Here is a 26,657-nt window from a genome sequence, read left to right as displayed (position 1 = left end):
AAATATAAGTTATTAAACGAAGTAAATTTAGGTAGATTTACTTCTAGAGTAAACGAATTTTTATATATAAGTAAAAATATAAAAGAAAATGGTTAAGATCATCTAATTTTATTTATTTCATATAAAAATTAATTAAACTTTACCTCTTAAACTATCCTTAATAATATTTATTGAAAATAGTAATCACATTTAATTTAAGGATAATTTTTTAAATAATAGCATTAAATAGGGCCAAACTAATTAAAATTTGTTTGTACTTAAATTAGAAAAAAAAATACTTTTTTTGCTGTGTTTAGAAGGAGTAGAAGGAGTATCAATTGGTGATTCAATTGTTTGTGTATGCCCGCGTGCGTACGTGCATGCGTGCATGTGTGACAATGATTGAAATGCCACTAATATAATTTTTATTAACTTACATTACTTAATAACTATCAATTAAATGTGAATTTTTCAAAATTCACTGATAGATTGAAAGTTTCTTACTCCTAGATCATATATACACAATTATATATTAATTCAAGATGATTTAATACATCATTCTTATAGAAAAAAAATTAATATAATATATACATTTCAAATATACTAAAATATAAACATTTTGATTACCTTCAAATTATTGCTTAATTTTAACAAAATTTGATATAAACATAAAATGTAATATGAAGTTATAATTCAACAGCTAGATCAACAAAATTCACATTTAATTAAAAATTATTGAGTAGTGTAATAATTAATAAAAATTATACCTATATTGTTTGAATCTACTTAGGCTTATTACTTCGTTCAATAACTCATGTTTTATATTAAATTTCAACAATCCAACTATTAAATTTAAAATTTCTAATGCATAAATTAAATTTATAAATTTTTTTTAAAAATTGAATATCATTTAATAGTTTATTTCATTAATTCAAATCAATGCTTGAAAAAGATTAATTTTCTCACTTTCAACTTTTTAGGAAAAGAGTTGTTTACAAAATAAGTAATATATTTGAAATAATGGCTTAAATTTATAAACAACTTTTTTTCATAAGTTGAAAATTTAAAGATTTTGATTATTTTTTAACAGATTTTACTTTTAAGTTTATTTATAACAAAAACTTATTTTCTTGTTATATAAATAAAAGAGTTAATCACCTATACATTTGTCAGTATAAAGTTTTTTTACACTGACAACCAATTATATCTTTTAATTGTGTCATGTCACTGTTAAAAGTAAATGTGTTTATAATGACATAGCATAATTAAAAGATATAATTAGTTACCAGTGTAAACAAATTTTACACTGACAATATATAAGTGATTAACTCTAAAAAAAATAAACATTGAAATCATTTTACAACAAATTTACCCAAATAAAATTTCATTCCTATCATAATTAATTATAACAATAATCAATTATTTATATAATTAACTATTAAAATAATTTAATTTTCATAATTTCTTTAAAGACATTTTAACTGTTCAAAAATTTAGCTTTAAAGTTCAAGAACAATATAGTCACCCAAACCCAACATAATACACGTTTTTTCGCAAACAAGTGTCTAACGTCAACTTGAGAGAAAATCTAGTCACTTTGATTGCATTAAAATTATTTCTTCCACTGTTAATTTCTTTTATCAAATCCAAAATTCGAATTACTTGAAGACTAATGACAACACCAGTTAAAATAACATCGTGAATAAAAATTTATCTATTATAGTGAAACAATACTGTGAAATTTTCATATCCGTACATTATACAAAGCTTCAACCAAAAGTCCAAAACATTCTGTACTTCAATTGTAAACAGTTAAGACTACCCGAATGTTAATATAGGTAGACCGATCTAATTAGTAATGCAACACCCTTAACGAGAGTCATTCTAGACACATAACTTGCATCTTTTCCACCTACGACAAAAAATTGAAAGACAATTGCCATCTTCTGAGTCACAAATTAGGGGCACAAAAGCCTTTTAACGAATGAACATCTTTCTGAATTCTTCATTGGATTTTGGCTTTTCATCCGCATCTTCTGCTTTTGGTTTATTTGCAGTAAAACCAAGAGGTCGGACATTTCTAGGCACGGCAAAAGTATTCTTCCCTTTAAGCTGGATATTATCATTTCCTGGCTTTGTAGAAGACAACTTCGCATCCTTTACATCTTCCTTGTAAGTATCCTCAGTTTCTTTGGATAAGGAACCTTTTTGACTAGAATGATTAGTTGTATGTACTGAAAATTCAAGTTAAATGTTACAGAAACTTTGTTAGATGATATTGACATAAACAAAGCCAACAGTTACTCTATCAACCAGAAAAGCAAAGGAAGCACATATAACAAATGTCATTAAAGATTGCCAAGGAGCAACAACTATGGCTGCAAAACTAAAAAAAGAAAAATAATATATACATATATATATATATAACCTTCTTGTTGTGTATGACAAAGAACATGTTGTATTGTTGACAGTTCCCTAACCAAACTAATTACAAGCCTAAATGTTTATATAATTCCATAGTTTCTTTCTGATATTCACATGTTTCATCACAAGTTACCTAACACGACAAAGATGGATTGTATAGAGTTATTGAAATGAAATAAGAGTAACATAATAAAGATCTAAATTGATAATAAATATTTACATGACTTTTTCTTATAATAAAGAGCCAAAAAATGATTATTAATAACCATTATTTTACGGCAAAAGAACTTGGTTTCTTAACAAAAAATCTCAAAATAAAAAATGAAGCTATATTTTTTAAGAAAGATATATTTACCTTCTTCAATCAACTTTCTAATAAGTTTTTCCTATAATAGAGTTTTACAAATTAGAAAAAGGGGTAAAAAGACATTTTTTTAAAAATTTGTATATTTTAAGCTTACTTTTCAAAATATTAAAAAAAATTATATATTTTTAACAATCGTAGTGTGTTCATCCATATAGAAGGGGTCAGGTCACTCATGTGTCCAAGCAGACAAAAAATAGCATTCTAATTTGACACTTGAAGAGAAGTGTTTAACACATGTCAAACAAATGCTAACTAGGTGTCAATGTCCGAAATGTGTCCAGTATTGTAACGTATTAGATAGAAAAGGAGTTCGTGCTTTACATGTAATTATTAGATAACTGCAACTTTCTATATATCTATACAAAGTATCAAGTATACATCAAGATTACTAGCAGAGAGGATTACAGGTGCCAGCACATCCATGCATGCCCTTATGTTATGTCTAAGTAAAAATATTCAAATTGCACATACCATGTTCTTTCAATGTCTTTGGATTAGAAGATTCCCTTCCACCTCGCTTTGGGTCAGACCGAGCAATACTTAGCTTCTTTCCAATTAACTTTTGCTTGTTCTTAGCAATTGCAGCAGCAAGGTGTTCATCATCCATGAAGTCCACATATGCTAGTCCCTTCATTAATATCAAGATAAACATATGTGACTTATGGTATGATCAGTGAATAGCCATATAGCACTCATTTGCTGCGGTGTAACATGGCCTCAGCTGAACTAGTAACTAATGTTTGTATTACTTGTTAGATTCAAGTGAATTAAAAAAGTCCCACATGGGAATAATGGACTAAATGAGGATGAGGACCATATAAGTGGAAAAAATGAACTTAATTCCTTGAGGTTTTAAATCAGGTATGGTGTTAACTCCATAAGTATGGTTACTAAACCCATGGAATGTGACCTCCCCACTGTTTTGTGCTCCCCCTGAACTAAAAGTATTTTTATTATCAACAAAATGACAGGTAAAAATGTAAGCCAAATCCCTGAAATAGCAAGGTTATGGAACTGAAGGCAACACTCCAGCCCATACACCCAACTAGGGAAACCAACATGGGGGCTTTTAACATATTGAAATCCATTTGAAGTTTTATAGTTGACAAGCAGTTTACTTTCTAAATCAATTTAGGCTAAAAAAATAAACAAACAGTAAGAAATAAGTCATTTGATACCCTTGATTTTCCAGTGAATTTGTCATGCAGGATCCGTATGGCAACAATTCCACCAACATCACTGAAGAAATTACGAATATGTTCATAATTTGCCTGCAATAACACAAATTATTAGTCACAGAAACACATAAAGATAGAGTCTAAGAATACTATGTTCATAATTTGCCTGCAATAACACAACTTATTAGTCATAGAAACACACAGAAATAACGAGGCTAAGAATACTATCTACCGTAGGATGAAGATTTGATATAAAAGCAGTGCAGTGATCAGAATATGCTCTGTTTTTTTCGTGGCTAAACTGTTGCTCACTTGGGTTATCATCAATTTTAGTATTCTTCCAATTGACCCCTTCCACTTTTGTCACCTGAGAAGAGTTCTGCACTTGATGTTTATTCTCCTCAGGTGCTTTCTCTGGATTTCCAACATCTCTAAGTCGCTTGTATGAAGACTGTTCTTCAGTTATATCCGACCCCATCTTTCTCTTTTCACGAGCATTTCTCTTTGTATTCTTTTCACTTTCCTCTGCCGACTTGGATTCCTGCTGTATCCTAAATAACTGTAGCTCTTTAAGCCGAGGGGTAACCTACGGAAAGGAAGTCCTCAAATTAAAATAATAAAATCAGCAGATCTAAACAATTATTAGCTATTCTTCTGCCCATCCATAAGCATGTTCATGGAGTAAGGTTGACCATGCCATCAACAGTTAAATGACATGATTATTGTTAAGATATTCTATGATATTCTAAGATATAGTTTAGATATATTATAGAATATCTTCTCCTGATTTATAGTTTATCTTAATCCCTAAACTTTAGGGATTGGTTTCTGTTACAAGTCTATTAATTTGATTGTACCCATCAATTCAGATTCAATAAGAAATTATTCATATTCAAGTTTATTAGAATAACCGTTATTAATAACATTCCATTTTGGTTAAACTATTCATTTAGTCGATGTATGATAGAATCCTGATAATATAAAGAACTGATTTATTGAATAAAAGAGTTATAGGTAGTGATCTGCTACCCCTTTTCCCAGAGCATAAGCTCTGAACAACTTCCTAAAGAAAAACCCCAGCTGGTGCCCATACACTTCCCCTGTCCCCTTTTAATATTCTTTCAGCTTAATTATGTTTATTCCCCAAATTTAAAATTTTTGTTTTTAGTATTCGAAATATCAAAAATTATTTGTCTTTCAAATTTAGGATAAATTGTTTTTATTTATCTTTTTAGTCCATGTAATTTCAAATAATATTGTTTTAATCCCTTGGAACCACTAAAAACATAACTGACAGTGATAGATTAAGACAGTTATATAATATCAATTGGTTTAATGTGATGTTTTATTAAACAAAGACACTAGTAGAACAATTTTGTGTGATAGAATCGGTAATAAGTGAGTTATATTTGGCAGGTTTACTATCGACATTTGAATAAAGAGACTAAAATAATATTTTTTGATATTTTTGGGACTAAAAACACGTTTTAAATTTGAAGGACCAAAAAAAATATAGTTACTAAAACAATATTTTTTAAATTACATGGGCTAGAAACATGTTTTAAATTTGGGAGAACAAAAAAATATACACCCCAAATTTGGAGGACTAAACATAATTAAACTTATTCTTCCTAACAAATTCCCTAGATGATCATATTTGTTGTTAACTTCCTAGATAATCCTTCTCAAATTTAGAGTAGAATAATTTTTCTTATTAGTCCGAATTGATGGGTACAATCAAATAAATAGACAAGTAACAGAAACAATCCCTAAAGTTTAGGGATTAAGATAAACTATAAATTAGGAAAAGATAAACTAATATATCTAAACTATATCTTAGAATATCTTAACACAGCTAATAAAACAGATTCTAATAAAACAGATTCTAACACTCCCCCTCAAGCTGGTGAATAGGAATTCTCCATTCCCAGCTTGGAAACAATCTTCTCAAAGATGTTGCTGTTCAGCCCCTTTGTTAGAATATCTGCAAGGTTGTCTTGTGAGGAGACATATGGAGTGCATATCAGACCACTATCTAATTTTTCTTTGATAAAATGTCTGTCAACCTCAATATGTTTGGTTTTATCATGCTGCACCGGATTATGAGCTATGCTAATAGCAGATTTGTTATCACAATAAAGTCTCATTGGTTCATCCGATTTTATCCTTAGGTCTTCCAAGATAATCTTCAGCCAGAGTAGTTCACATATCCCTTGTGCCATTGCCCTGAACTCGCTTTAGCACTAGATCTGGCTACCACACTTTGTTTTTTACTCTTCCAAGTCACAAGATCCCCTCCAAGGAAAGTGCAATATCCTGTAGTTGACCTCCTATCCACAATTGACCCTGCATAGTCTGCATCTGTATATGCTTCCAGATTTACATTCCCATTTCATTTGAACAAAATTGTCATGCCTGGGTCCCTTTCAAATATTGCATAATTCTTAGTGCAGCTTGTAAGTGAACCTCCTTCGGCTGGTGCATGAACTGGTTGACTAGACTCACGACGAATGCAACATCAGGTCTAGTGTGAGATAAATATATCAGTCTACCAACTAGCCTTTGATACACTTCCTTGTCAACTGCAGTATCTTCTTCTGCGTTTCCCAATTTTAGGTTTGGGTCAATTGGTGTACTTGCAGGCTTGCATGCTGTCTTACCAGTCTCTTTCAACAAATCAGTGATGTATTTCTGTTGAGATATGAATATCCCCTTTTTAGAATGAGCCACTTCAATCCCCAAAAAATACTTCAATTTTCCCAAGGTCTTAATTTCAAATTCCTTGGCTAGATGTTGGTCTAACAATCGTTGCTCTTCCTCATCATCACCTGTTACTATAATATCATCCACATAAACCAGTAACACTGTTACTCCCCTTGACTTAGAGTGTTTAATGAACAAAGTATGGTCTCCTTGACTTTGTTTAAAGCCTAAACTTATCATAACTTTAGTAAACCTTCCAAACCACGCTCGTGGTGATTGTTTCAGCCCATACAACGCCTTTTTTAGCTTGCAAACAGTGTTGGCAGCTATTTTTTCACCATATCCAGGGGGCAATTCCATGTAAATCTCCTCTTCAATTTCTCCATGGAGGAAGGCATTTTTAACATCGAATTGTTGCAAGTTCCAACCATAATTAGCCGCTAGGGACAATATCACCCTAACTGTATTCATTTTTGCAACTGGAGCAAATGTTTCCATGTAATCCACTCCATAGGTTTGAGTGAATCCCTTAGCTACTAACCTTGCTTTGTACCTCTCAATGGATCCATCAGCCTTGTATTTTATAGTATATACCCACTTGCACCCTACTGGTTTTTTTTCCATTTGGGAGAGCAACCAAATCCCAGGTACTATTCTTCTCTAATGCTTTCATTTCCACATGCATGGCTTGTTTCCATTTTTTATACTCAATGCCTCAGATAAAGAGGTAGGTGTTGTTGTAGTGTTTAGGCTTGTGAGGAAGGCTTTATGGGTAGGTGATAAGTTTCTAAAGGATAGATAATTGGCTAGAGGGTACAGTGGCTTGGTGGTACATTTCTTGGTTTCTTTCCTAAGGACAATTGGAATATCTAAGTCCTCATAAAGTGGTGCTGGATTGGTTTCAGGTTCCTATAAAGTTGGGAAATCAGAGGTTGATTTTGTGAAGATTAAAGGATCAAGGGTAGTTACCTCATGTAATGTTGGGTTGGATTGTTGGACATGGACAGATTCTAGAATGGCCTTTGTCTTCCTTGTATAAACCAGTCCTTTTCCAAATCTTACATCAGCTCCATCTTGAATGGATTTAGTGGGTTCCTTCTCAGTTGTTACACTTTTAGTCCCTATTTCTGGTCCCAAGCTTAAGTCGGGGAGCATAAGAAGATCATCTTCCTTTCTTGCAGTCTCCCCCTATGGATGATCTTGGTGGAAGTAGCTTTTGTGCTCAAAAAAGGTGACATCTCTGGACACGAAGAATTTTTGTGATGGTGGGTGATAGCATTTATATCCCTTTTGTGTGGATGAGTATCCTATGAAAACACATTTTAAGGCTCTAGGATCAAGTTTACCTCTATTACCACTGTGGACATGGACAAAAGACACACACCCAAGTATTCTTGGAACAAGTTGATTGGATGTGGAAACATTAGGATAAAAGGAGGACAGAACCTCCATAGGGCTTTTTGAGGCTAGAATACTAGAAGGTAGTCTATTAATTAGATAACATGCAGTAAGAACAGCCTCCCCCCAAAACCTTTTAGGAACCTCATGTTGAAAAAGAAGAGCCCGAGTTTGGTCAAGTAGGTGACCATTTTTTTCTCTCAGCAATCCCATTTTGCTGAGGTGTTTTGACACAGGATGACTCATGAATGATACCTTCCTTTTGACAAAAGGAAATAAGCCCATGATTAAAGTAATCTTTGACATTATCGGATCTAATCCTCTTAATGCTAACTCCAAACTGATTTTTTACCATGGAGAAAAAACGCTGAACCACATAGCTGACTTCGGATTTTTGTTTTAGTAAGAAGACCCATGTGACACGAGTACAATCATCTATAAAGGTGAGGAACCAACGGGCACCAGAAACATTTGGGACAATTGAGGGACCCCACACATCAGTATGAATTAAATAGAAGGGAAAAGTGCTCATATTATTACTAACTGGAAAAGGTACACGCTTGTGCTTAGCAAGCTCACACACTTCACAATGGAGACTTTCCACATCTAATTTGCTAAAAAGGGAAGGGAATAACAATTTTATGACTCTAAAGGAAGGATGTCCAAGACGACAGTGATGTAGGAAGACCTTCTCCCTGTTGGCCTTCATTGAATCAGAGAAAAAAGAGTTGTTGTTTTCCAGGTCTGGTGGCAAATCCGGATTATCCAAGTAATAAAGGTCATTCCACTCTCTAGCATGTCCAATCGTCCTCCCCAAGTACTTGTTCTGCAGTATACAAACATTGTCATAAAAAATGGCATTACATGATAGGTCTTTTATGAGTTTTTTTATGGAAATCAAACTGACAGTCAATTTAGGAATATGAAGGACATTTTTAAGGGTTATAGATGGGCTTATTTAAAGTTTAAACTTCTCCTTGACCTGCTGCAGTCATCAGAGAGCCATCTGCTGTGAATATTTTCTTGTTGCTAGATTTTCTTGTTGCTAGGGCAAGGGGTGTAAGAAGAGAAATGTTTAGGTAGGGGTGTCATTTGGTCGGTAGCCCCAGAATCTAGTATCCAATATGGGTTATGGTTTTTATCTGAGGCATTAAGTCCAAAAGAAAAAGGAAACATACCTGAATGTGCCAGAGAACAAGTACCTGTTGACTTATCCAACTTGTTGAGGAATGATCTCATCTGCTCTATTTCATTCTGGTTAAGTTGAGTCACTCCTCCTCTGTTTTCTTCAATGGTGGCAACACCTATGTGTGCTTGTCCTCCCTTTCTGGTGTTGTCTCCTTTTTTTCCCCACTCCTTGTCTCGGTTTTGGGGCCCCCAATCCTTACTAGGTGGCTTTCCATGCAGCTTCCAGCATTTTTCATGAGTGGCGAGGCTTGTTACAGAAGGCACACCACACTCCTTCACCTTTCTTCTCCATATTAGCTATTCCCCCCTTTTTCTAGTCTACCATCATGGCTGATCCTGAAGCAACCATGGCTGGGGTTTCTAGCATTATTCCCCTTCTGCTTTCTTCACTTCTAACCATAGCTACTACTTCATTAATTCCTGGAATTTTTTCTTTTCCAAGGATCTGGACTCTTACTTGATCAAAATCAGAGTTAAGCCCTACCAAGAAATCATAGACTCTATCTTGCTCAATATACTCTTTGAGCATTGCTGAATCATCTGAGCACTTGGCTTTTATGACCCTGTAATGGTCTAACTCCATCCACAGGGATTTGAGTTGATTGGCATACTCTGTAACAGTCTTGTTTCCCTGTTTTGCAGCCACAGTCTTCACCTTCACATCATATATTTGAGCAGCATCTTTAGCTATGGAGTATGTGTGCTCCACGGCATTCCAAATCTCCTTTGCAGAATTAAGAAACATGCAAGTATCAGTGATTTCTGGGATCATGGAGTTCCATAGCTATGCCATGATCATAGAGTCCTCTTCATCCCATTTTGTAAATTTGGGATCTTCTTCCTTAGGAGCATCTTCAGTCAAGTGGTTAGCTTTCCCTTTACCTTTCAAAGTTCTACGAACAAGCTGGGCCCATTTCAAGTAATTCTTCCCATTCAATCGGTAGGCAATGTTGAGGTTCTGCAGTTGTTCCTGAGTGTTCTGAGACTCAGTATTCACCACTTCAGCAATTGGGTCTGCCATGTCCACCGTAGTACAACAACCCTAATGCAGTGAGTATGTATTTGATTGTTGTGACAACAACTAAGAAACAACACTACAAATCATAGTAGCAATGCTGCTGGCTGTCCTAAAAAAATGATTGACAACAATGAAGGCTGTCGTCTTGGGTTTTGGTTTGCGCAGTCAGAGGCGGCTCCCAGAATTTGAGAGCTCTGATGCCATCTCAAATTTAGAGTAGAATAATTTTTCTTATTAATCTGAATTGATGGGTACAATCAAATAAATAGACAAGTAACAGAAACAATCCCTAAAGTTTAGGGATTAAGATAAACTATAAATTAGGAAAAGATAAAATAATATATCTAAACTATATCTTAGAATATCTTAACACAGCTAATAAAACAGATTCTAACAAAACAGATTCTAACAATCCTATCTGTTATCAACTTCCTAGATAATCCTAACTTTAAATTTAAAAAACAAAACAGTAACACTTATCAACTTCCTTAATAGATAACAGATTCCTATCTGTTATATCTTATTCCTCCTAGTTAGACTCTCCAAAACCTTGGGCCTGCTATTTTGCCTCATTAATTGGGCTCTACACTATAGTTGTTTCTATTTTAAGTTTTAGTTCTAATATATAGTCCCTACACATGCATATAAGATAACAACAGAGAAACATTCTAGTGGTATAAAACCACAACAAAAACTCTGGCAATGAAAAACCACTACAACTTAAACTTAAACTTGTTTCCTTGTGACCTGGAGATTACAAGTACAAATACTAGAAACACTGTTCGCAAGGACTAGGATTAAAATTTTGAATAATTAGTGATGCATTCAGTTTAGATTAAGTTATAATAAATTTTCAAATAAAAAGCCAATAGAAATTTATTATTTTAATTTTAATGACATTTAGTTTGATTGAAGAACTAATCAGCTGCAGGGGAAGACATTAGGATATCATCAATATTACTTCCAAATAATCATTGGATATTTCTACCGTCATGCAATACAATTGTTGCATACAATCTCTTCTAAAAGCCTAGGCCGTTAGGCAAAGGCCACTTCTATAAGTCCAACAGATATTTTATAAAAACAAAGATAATGTGAAGTTGTTCAGAACTAATGAAAATGAATTTTAAGAGGAAAAAATGTACCTTGTGTAATGCATGATCAAAATCTTCCAACTTGCCAAATTCCCTCTCAAAGCGTAACCATGAGTGACATATGTCCTGAATTATTCTGTTTTTTAGGAACAGAAGGTATCATCTAATCCAAACAGTATTGCATAGCAAGTAAAATCATCCATACATGTTGCATAACACATTAAACACAATCTTTTTTATCATTTGCTGACGGAAAAAAATGACTTTTCACAGCTACGCATCCTGGAAATTAGAGCACAATGAATTGATGCTTTCATTGGTAGTTTTTGTTAAAGATGTGATTCTATCCTTATGTAAATAGAGAAATATGTCAATATTGTTGATAAGATTGTATCCTTATCAATTGTATAGCTGAAAATTAGGGATTGCAACCATTATTTGTTTCCTTAATTATATCCTTATTGATTATAAATAAAGTAGTGTCTGCATGGTTAAATACACACATTTTCTCAGCAATTTTATAGTTTTCTTCATATGTTAATTGACTATACTACTGTGCTTCCCCTCAGGCTATCTAAAATTATTTGAGGATGAGCCTTGGCACAATGTGGTTGTTGCTTGTGACCCTCAGGCCTCAGCCCCCTTGCTAATGAGGGAATGTTGTGTACATCCCAAGCAAGGTTGTCAAAATAGAGATCCTATCTAGCATAAGTGGGTGAAAGATTGTAAATCATGTAAGATCTTACCAAAATATTAAAGTATACTTTAAAATAAAACGGCACGATAGACAGAATCCAGATCAGACCTGATCTGTCTGGGCAAGATTCCATTATCAGTTTTTTTTCTCTCAATTATTTCGTCTCAGTACTATTGCCATATCCATGCATTCTGAATTGTTTCCTTATTTGATAGTATTACCTTTTATCTAGCTAATTTTATGGGATTGGAATGACTGAATGAAATGTGAGCCGAGTGTAGTGCATGATAACTGCATGTCAGCTTTCATTCTATTAAAGGCATGTTTAGAAAAACTCCTCCAGAAGCACTTCTAGAGGAGAAAAATAAGGAAAAATAAAATAAGTTTCTCCGTAAGTTAAAATTAGCTTATGCATAAGCTAATTTTAGATGTTATTTCCTATTATCTTTTCTAAAATATTACTTTTTAACTCATAAATAACCTAGTTTTAAGATGTTTATTTTGATTTTTCTTCCTATTTTTCTCTCCCAAAAGTGTTTCTAGAAAAATTTATCCAAACAGACCCAAGAATAGAATCCTAACTACTAGGAGAACAATTGTTCTAGATACTTTAAACAGAAGCTAACCAATTTAGTTAGTTACAGAAGATTTCTATTACAAGCTAACCCACTGTAGTCACAGAACACCACTCATGCATAATACTCTAACAAAGCTTATATCTACGGCTTTCAGTAACTTCGTTTTTTGTGGCAACACCAAATCAAAGTTAGAACTGAAACTTCAATGAGTCAATTAGATAAGATCAACATATCATAAGTACCAATTATTTAAGTGTTAAGAAGCTATATCAATTGCCTTATGCAACCAAGGTTTTCCTTTTCGTTTCTTTATATGATAGTCCTTCCCATCAAGACAACCTTTTTAAGCAGGCTGACTGGCCTAATTAAATCTAATTTACACAAACTAAAATAAAATTTTCAATATTTTATAGAAATAACATAAAAATTTCAATATTTTATAGAAATAACATAAAGCTGATTCTACCTCTGAACCAGTCCCAGAAAATCTCTTACTGTAGCATCTCTTGTATATGGATCTTGCTTCATTTATGTGACCCAATTCCACTTCCATTTCTATATAACGATTCCATGCCTCCAACATTGAACCACTACCATATGAAAAAAATAAGAGTCAAAAAGTAGTTTAAAATTAATTTGATGAATAAAACAAAATCAAAATTATTTGATTTAAAAATGAATTAAATGAACATTATCAAACCATATTTTAAGACAACTCTCCCAAACTCCACGAGCTGCAGTTATATCTTTTCCAAGTTTTGTTTCTAAACGGGCCCAATAAGCATGTAAATGTAGCAAACCCTCTGTATTCTTCAAGTAAGGTGATAGATAATCCGATGCACGCTAGAAATAGTAAATAGTTAGCACATAACACAAAATACATAAGGTTTTAAAGAATACATTTTAGCTGATTCACAACAGTTGATGAGTTGATTAGTTAGTGCAAACCCTCTTCTTGCAACACACTTAATTTTATTGAGAAGAAAAGGCTAATGTCACTTATCTGAGAAAAGCAATGTAGCCAATACGAACTTCGAGCCTCAAAACAATACATGAATATTAAATGGCATTAAAGTTGTTAGGGAATAGATTATTAACATGATCAGTGACCAATGTGTCATCAAGTACGTATACTGTACTAAATGATCAACATAAGTTACCAAGATAATTCTTTAGGGAAAAAAGAAAAAAGAATATCACACATGAAGTATACTTTAAGAAGGCTGGAAGAAATGCAGCTATCACATTGTCAGTGACATCCTTCCTTAAGTGTCTGGGTTAAACTAACCTAATTTAAATATTTCACATCATCTGTAGCACATTCTTTCTTTCAATTTTCAAATTTGTTCAAAATGTATAATAGAACTATGAAATTTATAACAGCTATGGTTTGGCTAACAGGTTACCACAGGCTTGTACAAGTTTTAAGTTTCCAGGTAGGGAAAACGAGTTGACTCACATTAAAACTTGTTTCTGATTAGAACTGGCATAAATCAAGTAGACTTGCCTGAAATGTCAATCCATGAGTCATCTGAATCTCTGAGAATCTGCTAGCTCATTTGACTTTTATCGGATACTAAGATAATTTTTTTTACATATTACAATTGTATTAGTCAATCTTACAAGTTAAGTCTATGGATACCTATGATAGGGATGTCAAATGGGTTAACTCAAACAAACCTGGCCTTAACACAACAACAAAAGCGTCTTGGGTTGGGTTAGACTGGCCAAAATTAAAAAATATGTGTGTGAATGATTTGTACGTTGACCTACAAATAAATATAAATAATTTAAACATAATGTCACAATTACAAAAATATTATCTTACTAAACTGTTTTAGCACAACTTTTTTTTAGAAATTATCATCATCATGAGTTTAAAAAAAAGTAGAGTAAAGCAACAATATTTAACTAAATAATTGATCAAAAATCTAAAAAATAAACAACCCAGTAGCCAGTAGGTCAACCCAACCCACCCTTTGATCCATTGAGTCGGCATGTTACACAGGTTGAAGGGAAGAATTACCCAACCCAATCCATTTTGGTGGGTTAACTGGGTTGACCTACTAAATTCAACCCACTTGGACATCCCCAACCTATTATGCATAGATATGATACATATTCGATACAACATATAGTTATTCTAAAATTGTATAGGATATGGATACAAACTAATACTCCATCCGTTCTTTATTATAAGACATTTGTAACAGAATCAAACAAACCAACATTGTACTTATTTTGGTTTATTTTATTGGTTTTTTAAAAAACATTATGATGTCCCATTTTTACTCTTATAAACAGTACATCGCAGAAACTAATACCATTTTCAATGTAGAAGATATTCCTCCATACCAAAGCTTATGCACTAATACCAATAATAATTGATAAATGACAGTTGGATAGTTCAAGAGGTGGGATAGAGAACGTTTATTTCTCATTATTCAACAACAAGAAATACATGTACTCACAATCTTTAATAGGGTCAAAAAATGAAAAATAAAATTAATGCTTTATATAAATTGTAAAATGCCTTATAAAAAGGACTACTATTTCCTTCTAAATTGCGTTTTATAATAAGGAAAAAGGGAGTAAAAAATAATAAATGCATAATTGCAATGCTACCAATCCAAATTAAGAAACAAACTTCTTGGACATTACTAAAGAAAAAAAAAATTATAAATTGTGATCATAAATTAATTCCTATTGTTTACAAATAGGAGTAGACGAAAAGTACTCTTAATCTCACTTCTCTCTTGAAATCATTATAATGAATATTTCCATTTTAGTTCATCAAAGGATAATGCCTCTATGTTTCTATGCTATCCATGCTTCAATGTCTTGTGTATATGGATTTTAATAATTTTTTTAAAGGCTTGGATACGGATATGTGAAGCAAATTAATGTATTGATCCTTCATATATGGTTTAATATTGAAATTAGCATGTGCTATTCCCTTTCTTTTTTCTGATGTTATTGCCATGCTAAACATTAATTTCATAAATGGCCACAAGGATACTTGCTGCAGAAGTACAGTAATAACTAAAACCTTTTCCCCCAATCAAACAACACTACTTGTCATGAATCAAGTCATTAGAAAGTCCAACAAATCTAAGTTAAGTCCTTTTTAATTGAAAGATTTTCTTGGGCTCCGCCTACCTCAAACTATTGGACTATCCTAAATCAGATCAACTTCTTACTACACTTCTATTGGGCTTCTCACATGGTCAAACTACTGCAGCTGGATAAATATACGAGGTGGAGACCGAGAAAAAAATCTAACAAAGACAATCAAAATTAATGGAGCAAAAGTACCATTAAACCATTTTTACTTTCAACTCCAACATAGCTTTACTGAAAATAAATATAACCATTAATGAAGCGAAAGTACCATTAAACCATTTTTACTTTCAACTCCAACATAGCATTACTGGAAATAAATATAACCAACCTGAAAGGTCTCCCTTATTATTTTATATTCCAAATCCTGTTCACCAGTGGATGTCATTCTTCGCCTTAAGCCATCTACCCGAGTAAGAAACAAATCAAGATACTGAAACAAAAATATAAATTGAAAAGTTTATTAATGCAACTTATTGTAACTTACGGGAAGTGAGGAAATGGAATTAGAAAAAAATAATAATAATGTTACAAGCACTGCAGAGAATGATGCAACAAACTAAATTGAATATTAGATATACCTCATCCAGAGTTGAAAAGGTACATTGCAGGGACTTCTCAAAGACCTGAAATCATTGGCAAAATTGATTTTTATAATCAAAGAATATATCAAGAGAAGAGTATAAATGCAACAGTATAAGAAATCCTCAAGAACTTTAAAAAAAAAAAAGATCATGAATAAAAGGACAAAAAATTAAAACAAAAATGCAATGCAGCATGCCAATCTTTGTCGAACCAACAAAGACACCCATATAAGAAGATCATGAGTAGCATTTCTTTCCAACCAACAAGCTAGGTAATCAACAACTAACAAGGATTGTAGCATTTCTTTCCAACCAATACACCAAAGAATTGCAAGTTGAGAAAAGTGTCCAATCCTTTTGGCATCTGTACTAGTACCACCATGTAAAAATCCATGAATTTGGCTTTTCAAGATCTGTTACCATGTTATAAACCAAAGAGAGATAACTGAAAATGTGCATTATTGAATTCTAAAGTGATTTGCAGAAAAGCACCTATATATGAAGTGCAGGTAGGGGAGTTTATGGCTCAAACCTTTGAAAAATTCAAACCAAACCGATCCATGTTATAAAAGTGGATTGGTTAACCGATCTATTTTTTTATAAAGTGGATCAGTTTGGTTTTTTAAAAATTCAGATTGGATTTTTTTAAACTGGATCAGTTTAAAGCAGTGCAGTTATCTACATTATACTCATATGGATTGGTTTTTTTAAAAAAACCAAACCAAATCAAACTAAACCAATCCACTTTGTGAAAATGGATTGGATAACTGAACCGATTCGGCAAAGTGGACCATTTTAGATTTTTTCTTAAAATGGATCAAACTTTTTAATATGGTTAGGATCGGTTTGGGTTTTTTGCATATCCCTAAGTGCAGGGGCTGGTTAGACCTAACCAACTGCACAACTAAAGTGTCAAATACAATTGTCAAACTAACTAACTGAAAGCAACTGTTCTAACTAACTGTATATGTTCTAACTGTACAGTACACTAACAATCCTACAGATATTTTCTCCCCAGTTGTAGAAAGGGCTTTTACTTAACATTTCTTATCCATGGTACCTATTCATCGCTGGCCTTTATATTAATCATAGTTGTCAATCCCCAATAATGGAAAGAAGTGGCCAAACCCAAAAATGGGATAGTGGATAATTCTAATATATGCGTGTGTGTGTATGTGATAAAAAATAGAAACATGACTGAAAATTCATGAACTATTCATCATTAATAATAAAAAAACTCATGCATATATAGCAGCTGTTGGGACTTGGCTAGGGCAGAAAACAGCTGTGGGTCGTGATGGAAAAAATATGCGCACTCTAAAGTAAACAGTTGAATGTTCAAGGAGAAATCTAAAGATGCACACTGCACTCAAGTTAACTCCAGCCTTGTAATTAGACAACACAAGATGGCCAGATGGGTTATATCACACTCTACCCTGCCTTTTCTTGATAAAAATTGACAATTTGTGGTACAACTAAGACACCAAAAGAATCTATACATATCAGTACACTAAATTTATGAAAAAATTAAAAGACATTTGCGATCATTGCTTTTTTCAACTGCAAATATTATCACATATGACAAATTGACAATATGCCTTTCATAACAGAACCCCAAGGTCATATGTGCCAATTTGGTAAACATCATCATGTGTGTCAATATTTCTTCCTCTTGGGATACAATAACTTTCAAATCAGGGACAAACTATTAGAAAGACAAGTGCGTTTTTTACCAAAAAACTTGCCTGTTATTAAACCACAAATGACATTATTTACTCATTAATAAACCATTGAGCCCATTGAGGATTAAAGAAACATTAATTGGATTTCTTAATATTTAATTTGCATCAAGAAATTGGAAATTTTGCTATAAAGATGAGTTGTATACAAGAACATACATCAGACAAGTCTTTCTCAGAAGCATGACCACGCTCCAAGGCAAGCATATACCGAACCCAAAGTTCTCCAATCCAAGGGCAATTCTTAGTTGCCCTAGAATAAACATTGCTGACAATATTTCCAACCTAGAGAAAGAAGCAAAAGGGAGAAATTTCAAAATTAGAAATTTGGACTTAGGAAATGGATGTTGTGATGTGACATAATACAACAAAGGCCTTGTCCCACTAAGTGGAGTTGGCTACATGAATCACACGATGCCATTCGGCTTGGTTAAAGACCAACTCTTCACTCTTCAGAGATATTGTTTACCATGAGATGTTACAAAATAACAAGGGGAAAATATAAAACCTTCAAAGTGTTGTCCAAGTTGCGAGTATAATCAAGCCAGAGATCGGGAGATACAGGAAAGTCAGTTATAGCTCGTTCATATAGAACTTGAATTCTAGCTGGCGTTCCAAAAGACTGCTCAAATTTCAAATAGTTCTGCAATACAAATATCTTCTTTAAAAGAAATTATACATACAAAAGAACCATAAATAAACAATTGTAGGATTCTATCAGTAAATAGTCATATTTTGACTGGGAGACATACCATGTAGTGTTGTAGTCTTTCTGAATTCGAAACATTCGAGCTCAAAATCTGTTCTTCAAGATGAAAACGAGCATTATACATCTCCAAGGCCTTCTGGTACGAAGATGCAACATGAGGATAAATATCAACCAATTCAATGGATTCAACATCTTGAAGATTTCCTTGTTCCACCTCCCAGGTCTTATAGGCTGTAAGTGTTGAACTCATATCAGCAAGAGGAACAGACAATTGGCGGTGGAATAAACTACGAATGTGTTGGACTTGCTTTTCTTTGGCCTGAAAAGATAGAAGAAAACTTAATGTACTACTGAAACAACCTATAATGCTACCAAATGCTTCAATAAACCAAATTCCTTTGCAAATGTCAAAAGTTAAACTCCAAATCAAGTTTCTCTTTGGCGGCTGGATTTTCTTTGTTCTTTGGAGGTATTTGTGCATTCAAGGCACTACCTCGGGACCAAAACTTATTTTTGACGAAACTAAGTTGTTCTGTCCTCAATTATATAAGCCAAGTAATACCTTTGGTTTCTGATCAACAAAAAATGTTCAAGTTTGTATACAATAGGAAGGCAAAGGATACATAAAGCATCTATCTGAGTAATCAACGTTCACACTTTCTTTTGACAGATAATTTCATACAAAAAATACTTGATCAGATGCAACGCTTGGGGATTGAACCACAAAGCAAAACATTGTATTAACATGTAAAAGTTGCATAGAGCTCGACTAATACTGGCACATTGTTTAGCACCATTAAGATAGATCTATGGTAAATTTAAAAATGTTCAGACCTGTGCATCAGTATCATCGATGGTTAAAAGTATAGCCTGCTCATATTGCCTGTATGCTTCCCATATTTTATTGCCTTCAGCAACATGCAACCCGGCTGCAGTAAGGGCACTCTCAAACAAATCCCTTGTCTTAGAAATACCAGTAGGTGTACATTGGCGTACAATTGGATCAAACTCTTGGACAAAATTAATGTAGTCACACCAGAGAGATACAGACTGAAATTGAGGATAATGCAACAGTTGAGAAAAACCTTCTAAAGAACAAATTGATTATAAATGTTGAAAGAAAAAAAAAAGGTTGCCCATGGTTCTCCCACCATATCTAAACCCTAAATAGTAGAAGAGCTACAGTTTAAAAGAGAAAACTTCAATTTAACTAGGAAAACAAATTAATTGCTGAAGTAGACATTAATTCTCTAAAGCGGGCAGCATATTGAAATATAATAACCAACCAGGTAATCAAAGACCCCCCGTTCGTAAAGCTTCAGAATTCTAGAGAAAGCCTCGGGTCTGCATGGTAAAGGGAAAGTGTAAGAAAAAGTAGTTCAAAAAATACTAATAGGATGGGGGAAAGAAGAGCAATATGAACTGGAGGGAAGAGAAGAGGACCGAGAAGCAGTGTCGATAGAAAGCTCGTCTTTGATCCATTGGAGCCACATTGTAGGGCTCAACGGAAAGAGTTCACTCATAGCTTCCCGGGCTATTGTCAGCTGATCAACATCACCCGTTCTCCTCAAAAGCGCTATGTACTGAAAAGGACGATCATCAACAGCAAGCAAATGAAACGAGAAGGGTTGGAAGAAAGGGAAATGGAGAAGTAGAGTATAGTTGAAGAAGAAAGAAATTACTTGCAAATGAGCATCGTAGTTGGAGGGGTTAGCAGCAAGCTCGGTCTGGAGGGATTCGAGTTGGAGGTTCTGCTGAGCTTCGTCCTCTGAATCAGAATCGTCGGAATCAGCCATGGCTTTGTCTTTCCCGCACCCTGCTTCTGAGCTCGGGGCTAGACTTTGCCCCATCCTCTGGTCGGAATCAGCCACGACTTTATCTTTCTCGAGCTCTGCTTCTGTGGCTGAGGTTAGGTTTTGCTCCATCCCGACGACCAAAGCAGACAGATAGAGTGGATGGGTGCTTGCTTTTTGCCTTTATCAATCAGACTATAACGGCCAAACACACCGCTTAATATGGGTGCACGATTCATATGGGTCGGGCTACGAGTTTAAACCCAATGTGCAGTTTTTTTTTTATATATATAATAATTACTGCAGTTAAATTCAAGTATATCCACAATTAGACCTCTCAATTTGATAAGCAGATTCATTTTGATTTTTCAATTTAATAAAATAGAAAAATGCTTGGTTTTCAATATTTTAATTGAAATTTTTTAACTCTTTAAATATCATAATTGAACAATTTTATCCTTCAAATATTAATTTAACAATTTTAACCTTTCAAATATTATAATTATACATTTTATTCTCTTATTACAAATTTAATAATTTTAAAATTATATAATATTTTATAATTATATAATTATTAAGTTATTTGTGTTACATATATTGTAATCTACATTATGTATGGTATATATTTATTGTTACTAAATAAATCTCTTAAAAAAATACTACTAAATAAACAAGATTTATAAGAGGAGAGATTATTTTTTTAAAAGTAAATATTGGTAAACTTATCAATAGTTTTGGTAGGAGAATTTTTTTTTTTATATACTTAGAAAAATCATGATTTATAGGAATTACAAACTTTAGAAACCAATATTCTTAAGAATAGTTAAAATCTACTTTATTACTCATAAAAAATTTTAAGAATATTAATATAAATTTCTTTAAAAATAAAAATTCCAACATTTAGTTATAGTACTATTTTTCTACAATATAGATATTTTTTACAAAAACATTGTTTGCAAAAAATTGAATTTCTTCTTCTTTGTAGAGTATAATCATATCATAATCTAATATATAAAAAATATCATATTTAACTTAAAATAACAAATCAACAATTTACATATAATTTGTAACGTAGTGAGTAGAGTTCAAAGTTTAGTTGACTCTAGAGAGAAGAGTATATAAGGGTTTATATGAAAAAGGAACTTCATAAGTTCATTCTCAAGGAAACTTAGAGAAAAGTTTTAGAAAGAAAGACTCTAGGTCTGTGAGCTTCTTTCTCTCCCAAATTTCTTTGTTTGATTCCTCTTCTCTTTTAGATTACTAATCTTTTTTATCTTCTCTTGAAATTCAGGCTAGAAAGCTTGCTATTGGAGGATTGAAGTTCGGAATCGAGCTTTGGAGGAAAATTCTTCTTCTTCTCAGTTCTTGGCCATTTTGAGCCAATCTTCAGGTGAGGAAAGCTAGAATGTATGTTGTTTGGTTGCATGTGAGTTTAGGAACTCAATTGATGCATGAATTTGGAGAATCCATGGTTGAATTGAAAAAATTCTCATTTTTCGAGGTTTTGGGAAAAAATGGGGTTTTTGGTGATTTTGATGCATCAAATGGGTGCATGTTGAATCTGAGTTTTCTTTCGAGTTGTATGGAACCTATGCATTGTATTTCCTGGTTTGCATGTGGCCGGATTTGCTGATTTTCAGGGGTTGGAGAAAATTTTAAAAGTTTTGGAGGCTATTGTTTGAATTTGCGTCGGGCGCAGTTCTTGGCGTAGGGCGTGTATTCATCAGAGATAACCATTTCAAATTCACGCCGGGCGCAAGGTTAGTCGCGTCGGGCGTGAATTGAGATGGAGGTCTCTGGATGGGTCACGCCGGGAGTGGCAAGAACCACGCCAGGTGCGATATCAGATAGTGGACTTGTTTGTTGTTTTACTGATGTGGCGCCAGGCGCAAGGGTGATGCGCTAGGTGTGGAGACCCTTGAAGGTCTCTGCCTATTATGGCGTTGTGCGCGGAGTTGACGTGCCGGGCATAGAGACCCTTTTGAGGTCTCTATTTGAGTCAACGTCGGGCATAGGGTGAGCGCTCTGGATGTGGAGACTCCTATAAGTCTTTGTTTTAAGGATGCCAGGCGTGGGGATTTCACGTCGGGCGTGGATGGGTTTTAGGACTCTCTGGTTGGGTTTAGGCCGAGCTCAAGTTGAGCGCACCGGGCGTGAGTATGTTTAGTAATGTTGGTTGAAAAGGATGCTTATGCATGTTTAAAGTTAAAGTTTTGGATCATGTATGTATGATATATGATGTATGGTGGTGTATGATTCATATGTATGCTTGGTAATGATATGTATGAATGTTTAAATATGATATGACATATGTATATGTTCATATGAGAATGATATTGATCATGATGGTGGATAGACCATGTATGATGTATGATGCATTATTGCATATGATGCCTTGTGGCATGTGTCTAGCCTAGGACTTGAGGAGAGGGAAATATTTTCGAACTGGAAGAGCTCACACGGGGTCTCTTGAGAGTGGCGCTTTGATAGGCTACTGATTTGTATGAGAGTGGTTCTTAGATAGGTCACTATTTTTGGGTGAGAGTGGTGCTCAAATAGGCCACTAGTTTTGGTGAGTCTCCTCTAAGTCCTTAGCTAGTGTTGGAGCGGAGTATGAGGTCGAAGGTTATTCCCTTAACCAAGTACTGGGGAAGGTGTGTGGTTCCTTGCGGATAGTCGGTGGGCGAACTCTACAAGTGACTTGGTAATGCATGTCAAGGTCGTGGTAAGTCTGTATCCAGCTGTGCTATACCTGACGGTGGAACCGGACTTCAAAGTATGTAAGTGACATCATCCGAGTAAACCCGAGTGAGGATTTATATCCTATTTAGTTGTGACCGAGCGGGCACATTGGGCGTAAAAATGGTTGGGGTGGTTTTAGTAGGATTGGGATGTCACTTATACTGCTTTACTGTTCGGGAAATCTCCTAGGTGTATGCGTGACGACGCATTAAATGATTGATATGCATTGATATCTGTCATGAGTTGCATGTATTGCATGATTTCTAGTATGATGAAGTGTGTGGTGTTGACTTCATGTTTGATGAATTGATGATTGATTTGAGATGAGAGTCCATTTGGGACTTGATTTGGATGCATGTGTTGTAACAGCCCAAGAACCCGCATGTAGATATTGTCCGCTTTGGCCGCAGCCCTCACGGATTTGTTTCTGGCAATGGCACGCATGCCACCCCAAAACGCGTCTACACAAGGAAGGTATCCACACCCATATATATGGCATGCTTCGTTCTCCTTCCTAACCGATGTGGGACTATATCCACCCCCCCTCAAGGGAGTCCAGCGCCCTCGCTGGCACACCGGCCCGGGAACCGGCTCTGATACCAATGTAACAGCCCAAGAACCCGCATGTAGATATTGTCCGCTTTGGCCGCAGCCCTCACGGATTTGTTTCTGGCAATGGCACGCATGCCACCCCAAAACGCGTCTACACAAGGAAGGTATCCACACCCATATATATGGCATGCTTCGTTCTCCTTCGGTTAGGAAGGAGAACGAAGCATGCCATATATATGGGTGTGGATACCTTCCTTGTGTAGACGCGTTTTGGGGTGGCATGCGTGCCATTGCCAGAAACAAATCCGTGAGGGCTGCGGCCAAAGCGGACAATATCTACATGCGGGTTCTTGGGCTGTTACATTGGTATCAGAGCCGGTTCCCGGGCCGGTGTGCCAGCGAGGGCGCTGGACTCCCTTGAGGGGGGGTGGATATAGTCCCACATCGGTTAGGAAGGAGAACGAAGCATGCCATATATATGGGTGTGGATACCTTCCTTGTGTAGACGCGTTTTGGGGGTGGCATGCGTGCCATTGCCAGAAACAAATCCGTGAGGGCTGCGGCCAAAGCGGACAATATCTACATGCGGGTTCTTGGGCTGTTACATGTGTAGTATAAATTTTATTTTGTACTTGTATGGTAGCGTTTTAAACTATAGCTTACCCTTTTGTTTCCATGTTGATGGATTGCGATGATCATATTATGTATGAGAGCAAGTCAAGATTAGGTTGGAGCTGGTTGCGGTGCCCACTGCGGGACAGGGAATTTTATCCTCGTGTTAGAGTTACCATTTTGGATAACTGTTTTGTCTGTGTTTGACCGACACTAGAGCAATATTATTTTTGGGATAACTGTACATATATAGTGTTATGTTTTGTACATAAAAACTTTCTTATATATATATATATATGCATGTATGTATGAGTTGTTCAGTTTTAATATTTCTCTTAGTTCACTAATAATAATGCGATTCCACTAAGTGTAGGAATCATGACGGGTTGTTACATAATTAAATTATATGCAAAATAAAATAAATTAAAATGTAAATATAGTTTTCATGGTTTAACATAATAAAAAAATAATTAAATTAACAATTAAGATAACAATTAAAATTAAAAATATAAGTCAACTAAAAAACTATATAAAAAAACATATAGTGTTATTTTGATAAAATATTTTGTTCAATTTACAAGATAAAATATAGTAAGAAATTAGCAATGTAATTTTATAATTTATAATTTTAAATGACTATAAAATATCATATCTTATAAAAGTTATATAATTATTTGATTTTTATTATTAAATCAACGATAAAAAGTGATATAAAAAATAAATAGTAATTTCTATCTAATAACAATAAAATATTTTATAATAAAAAGTATAATTAAATAATCTATTAATAGTTTATAGATGAAATGTTGCATTGGTTTTTTTCTTAAAAAATAATATAATTAAAAGTGATAAAAAAATTAATATGTCTAATAAATTATTTAATTTAATTTATATTTTAATTAGTTAATAAAATTAACGTGTTTTGTGTTTGTTGTTCAAATGATAATGGATAAAAATATATCAATTGAGTTGTTTGTTTTAGAAATAATATATTGTGATTTTTTTATATATGTAAAATTTTCTCTCTAATTCGAAATGTTATTTCCATGGGAATGATTTTTGGTAAACTTACCATGGTTAATAACTCGTGTATAGATTCAATTATTAAATTAAAAAAATTTAATAAATAAATTAAACTACAAATTAAAAAAAAAATGAAATTATATGATATTATATTATATAGATTCAAATAAATACATTAAATGATTTTATGATTATCTATCAATTGAACTAAAGAAACAAAATATCAAATAATTTTTAATTTCTTAAAAATTTATATACTTAACCTAAATATTAAGAACTTTTAATTTGAAGGTTAGATTTTTAAAATTTATAGTAAAACACAAGTTATTCACTGTGGAACCCTCTTCAATATATATATATATATATATATATATATATATTATTGATAAATTAATATCAATAATATTATTAATAATAAAATGATTTCATAAATATTAATTGGTATATATTTATATATTTTATGGAAAATAAATATATTAGATAAGATAAATATATTACAAGTGTGAAAAAAAAGAAGACATTATGTGACTCATATAATACATATTTGATTTAATTACTTTATTAATCTAATTAATTGTTTGATAATAAGAAATTGTTATAGAATAAAAGTTATTAAGAGTCATAATAAATATATTTTATTAGTTTTTAATAGAGAAATTAATAGAGGATAATAATGTAAAGGATAGTTAATTTTGCTATAAAAATGTTATATCGTTTAATGGACTTAAGGGGAGATAAAGATCAAAAGAGTTCTCTATATTTCTTTAAACATCTAAATATTTTGTTATATTTAATAGTTTGGTAATGATGACTATAAGAAATATGCCTCTACTATTATAAGTTATAGACTAGAGTTTTATTTTTCTTATAAAAAAAATGATAATTGAAAATACGGATACATTGTATAGTTAGTGCCACATAAAAAAAATATTATTAGATTTTTAATAAAAGATACTAAAATTATTTAATTAAAAATTGAGGGACTATATTACATAATTATTATATTTGAATGACTAAAATTACTTAATAAAAGTTAAAGGACTAAAATCATTCACCAATGATACTTAAAAAACTAAAAATACATTTAAATTAATATAAAATTAACCTCTATATTTATGTCATGTCTACTTTTATTGTTTTAGATTTTTATTTTCGATGA

General features: G+C 33.2%; 1 protein-coding gene across 2 annotated transcripts; it reads right to left on the bottom strand.

Moving 5' to 3' along the window:
* Positions 1–1,664: 1,664 nt before the first annotated feature.
* On the bottom strand, positions 1,665–20,778 carry EMB140 (EMBRYO DEFECTIVE 140). 2 transcript variants are annotated; one of them, XM_020365132.3, is made up of 16 exons: positions 20,459–20,776; positions 20,220–20,359; positions 20,063–20,120; positions 19,611–19,826; positions 18,820–19,095; positions 18,576–18,710; positions 18,227–18,352; positions 16,326–16,370; positions 16,076–16,177; positions 13,325–13,467; positions 13,091–13,214; positions 11,401–11,475; positions 4,181–4,534; positions 3,949–4,041; positions 3,242–3,398; positions 1,665–2,213 (listed from the first exon to the last, which is right to left on the bottom strand). In XM_020365132.3, exons 1-16 carry the CDS (start codon positions 20,699–20,701, stop codon positions 1,957–1,959), a joined length of 2,544 nt encoding a protein of 847 aa, XP_020220721.1. In that variant the 5' UTR covers positions 20,702–20,776; the 3' UTR covers positions 1,665–1,956. The 2 variants fall into 2 exon arrangements, with proteins under 2 accessions (XP_020220721.1, XP_029128351.1); XM_029272518.2 differs by lacking the exon at positions 4,181–4,534 and having other exon boundaries at positions 20,459–20,778.
* Positions 20,779–26,657: the final 5,879 nt, after the last annotated feature.

The sequence above is a fragment of the Cajanus cajan genome, chromosome 9 (assembly GCF_000230855.2).
Source record: "Cajanus cajan strain Asha chromosome 9, NIPB_CcT2T_4, whole genome shotgun sequence".
Lineage (NCBI taxonomy): Eukaryota > Viridiplantae > Streptophyta > Magnoliopsida > Fabales > Fabaceae > Cajanus > Cajanus cajan.
This window is presented reverse-complemented; position numbering and strand designations above follow the sequence as displayed.

What these genes read in the sequence shown, in the direction of transcription:
- EMB140 (XM_020365132.3), bottom strand. Translation starts at nt 20,701, where the DNA reads ATGGAGCAAAACCTAACCTCAGCCACAGAAGCAGAGCTCGAGAAAGAT. An exon ending in TCTATCGACACTGCTTCTCG is followed by an intron (nt 20,121 to 20,219) that starts GTCCTCTTCTCT and finishes TTTACCATGCAG; the next exon opens with ACCCGAGGCTTTCTCTAGAA. An exon ending in AAAGACTACAACACTACATG is followed by an intron (nt 18,711 to 18,819) that starts GTATGTCTCCCA and finishes TTTGTATTGCAG; the next exon opens with AACTATTTGAAATTTGAGCA.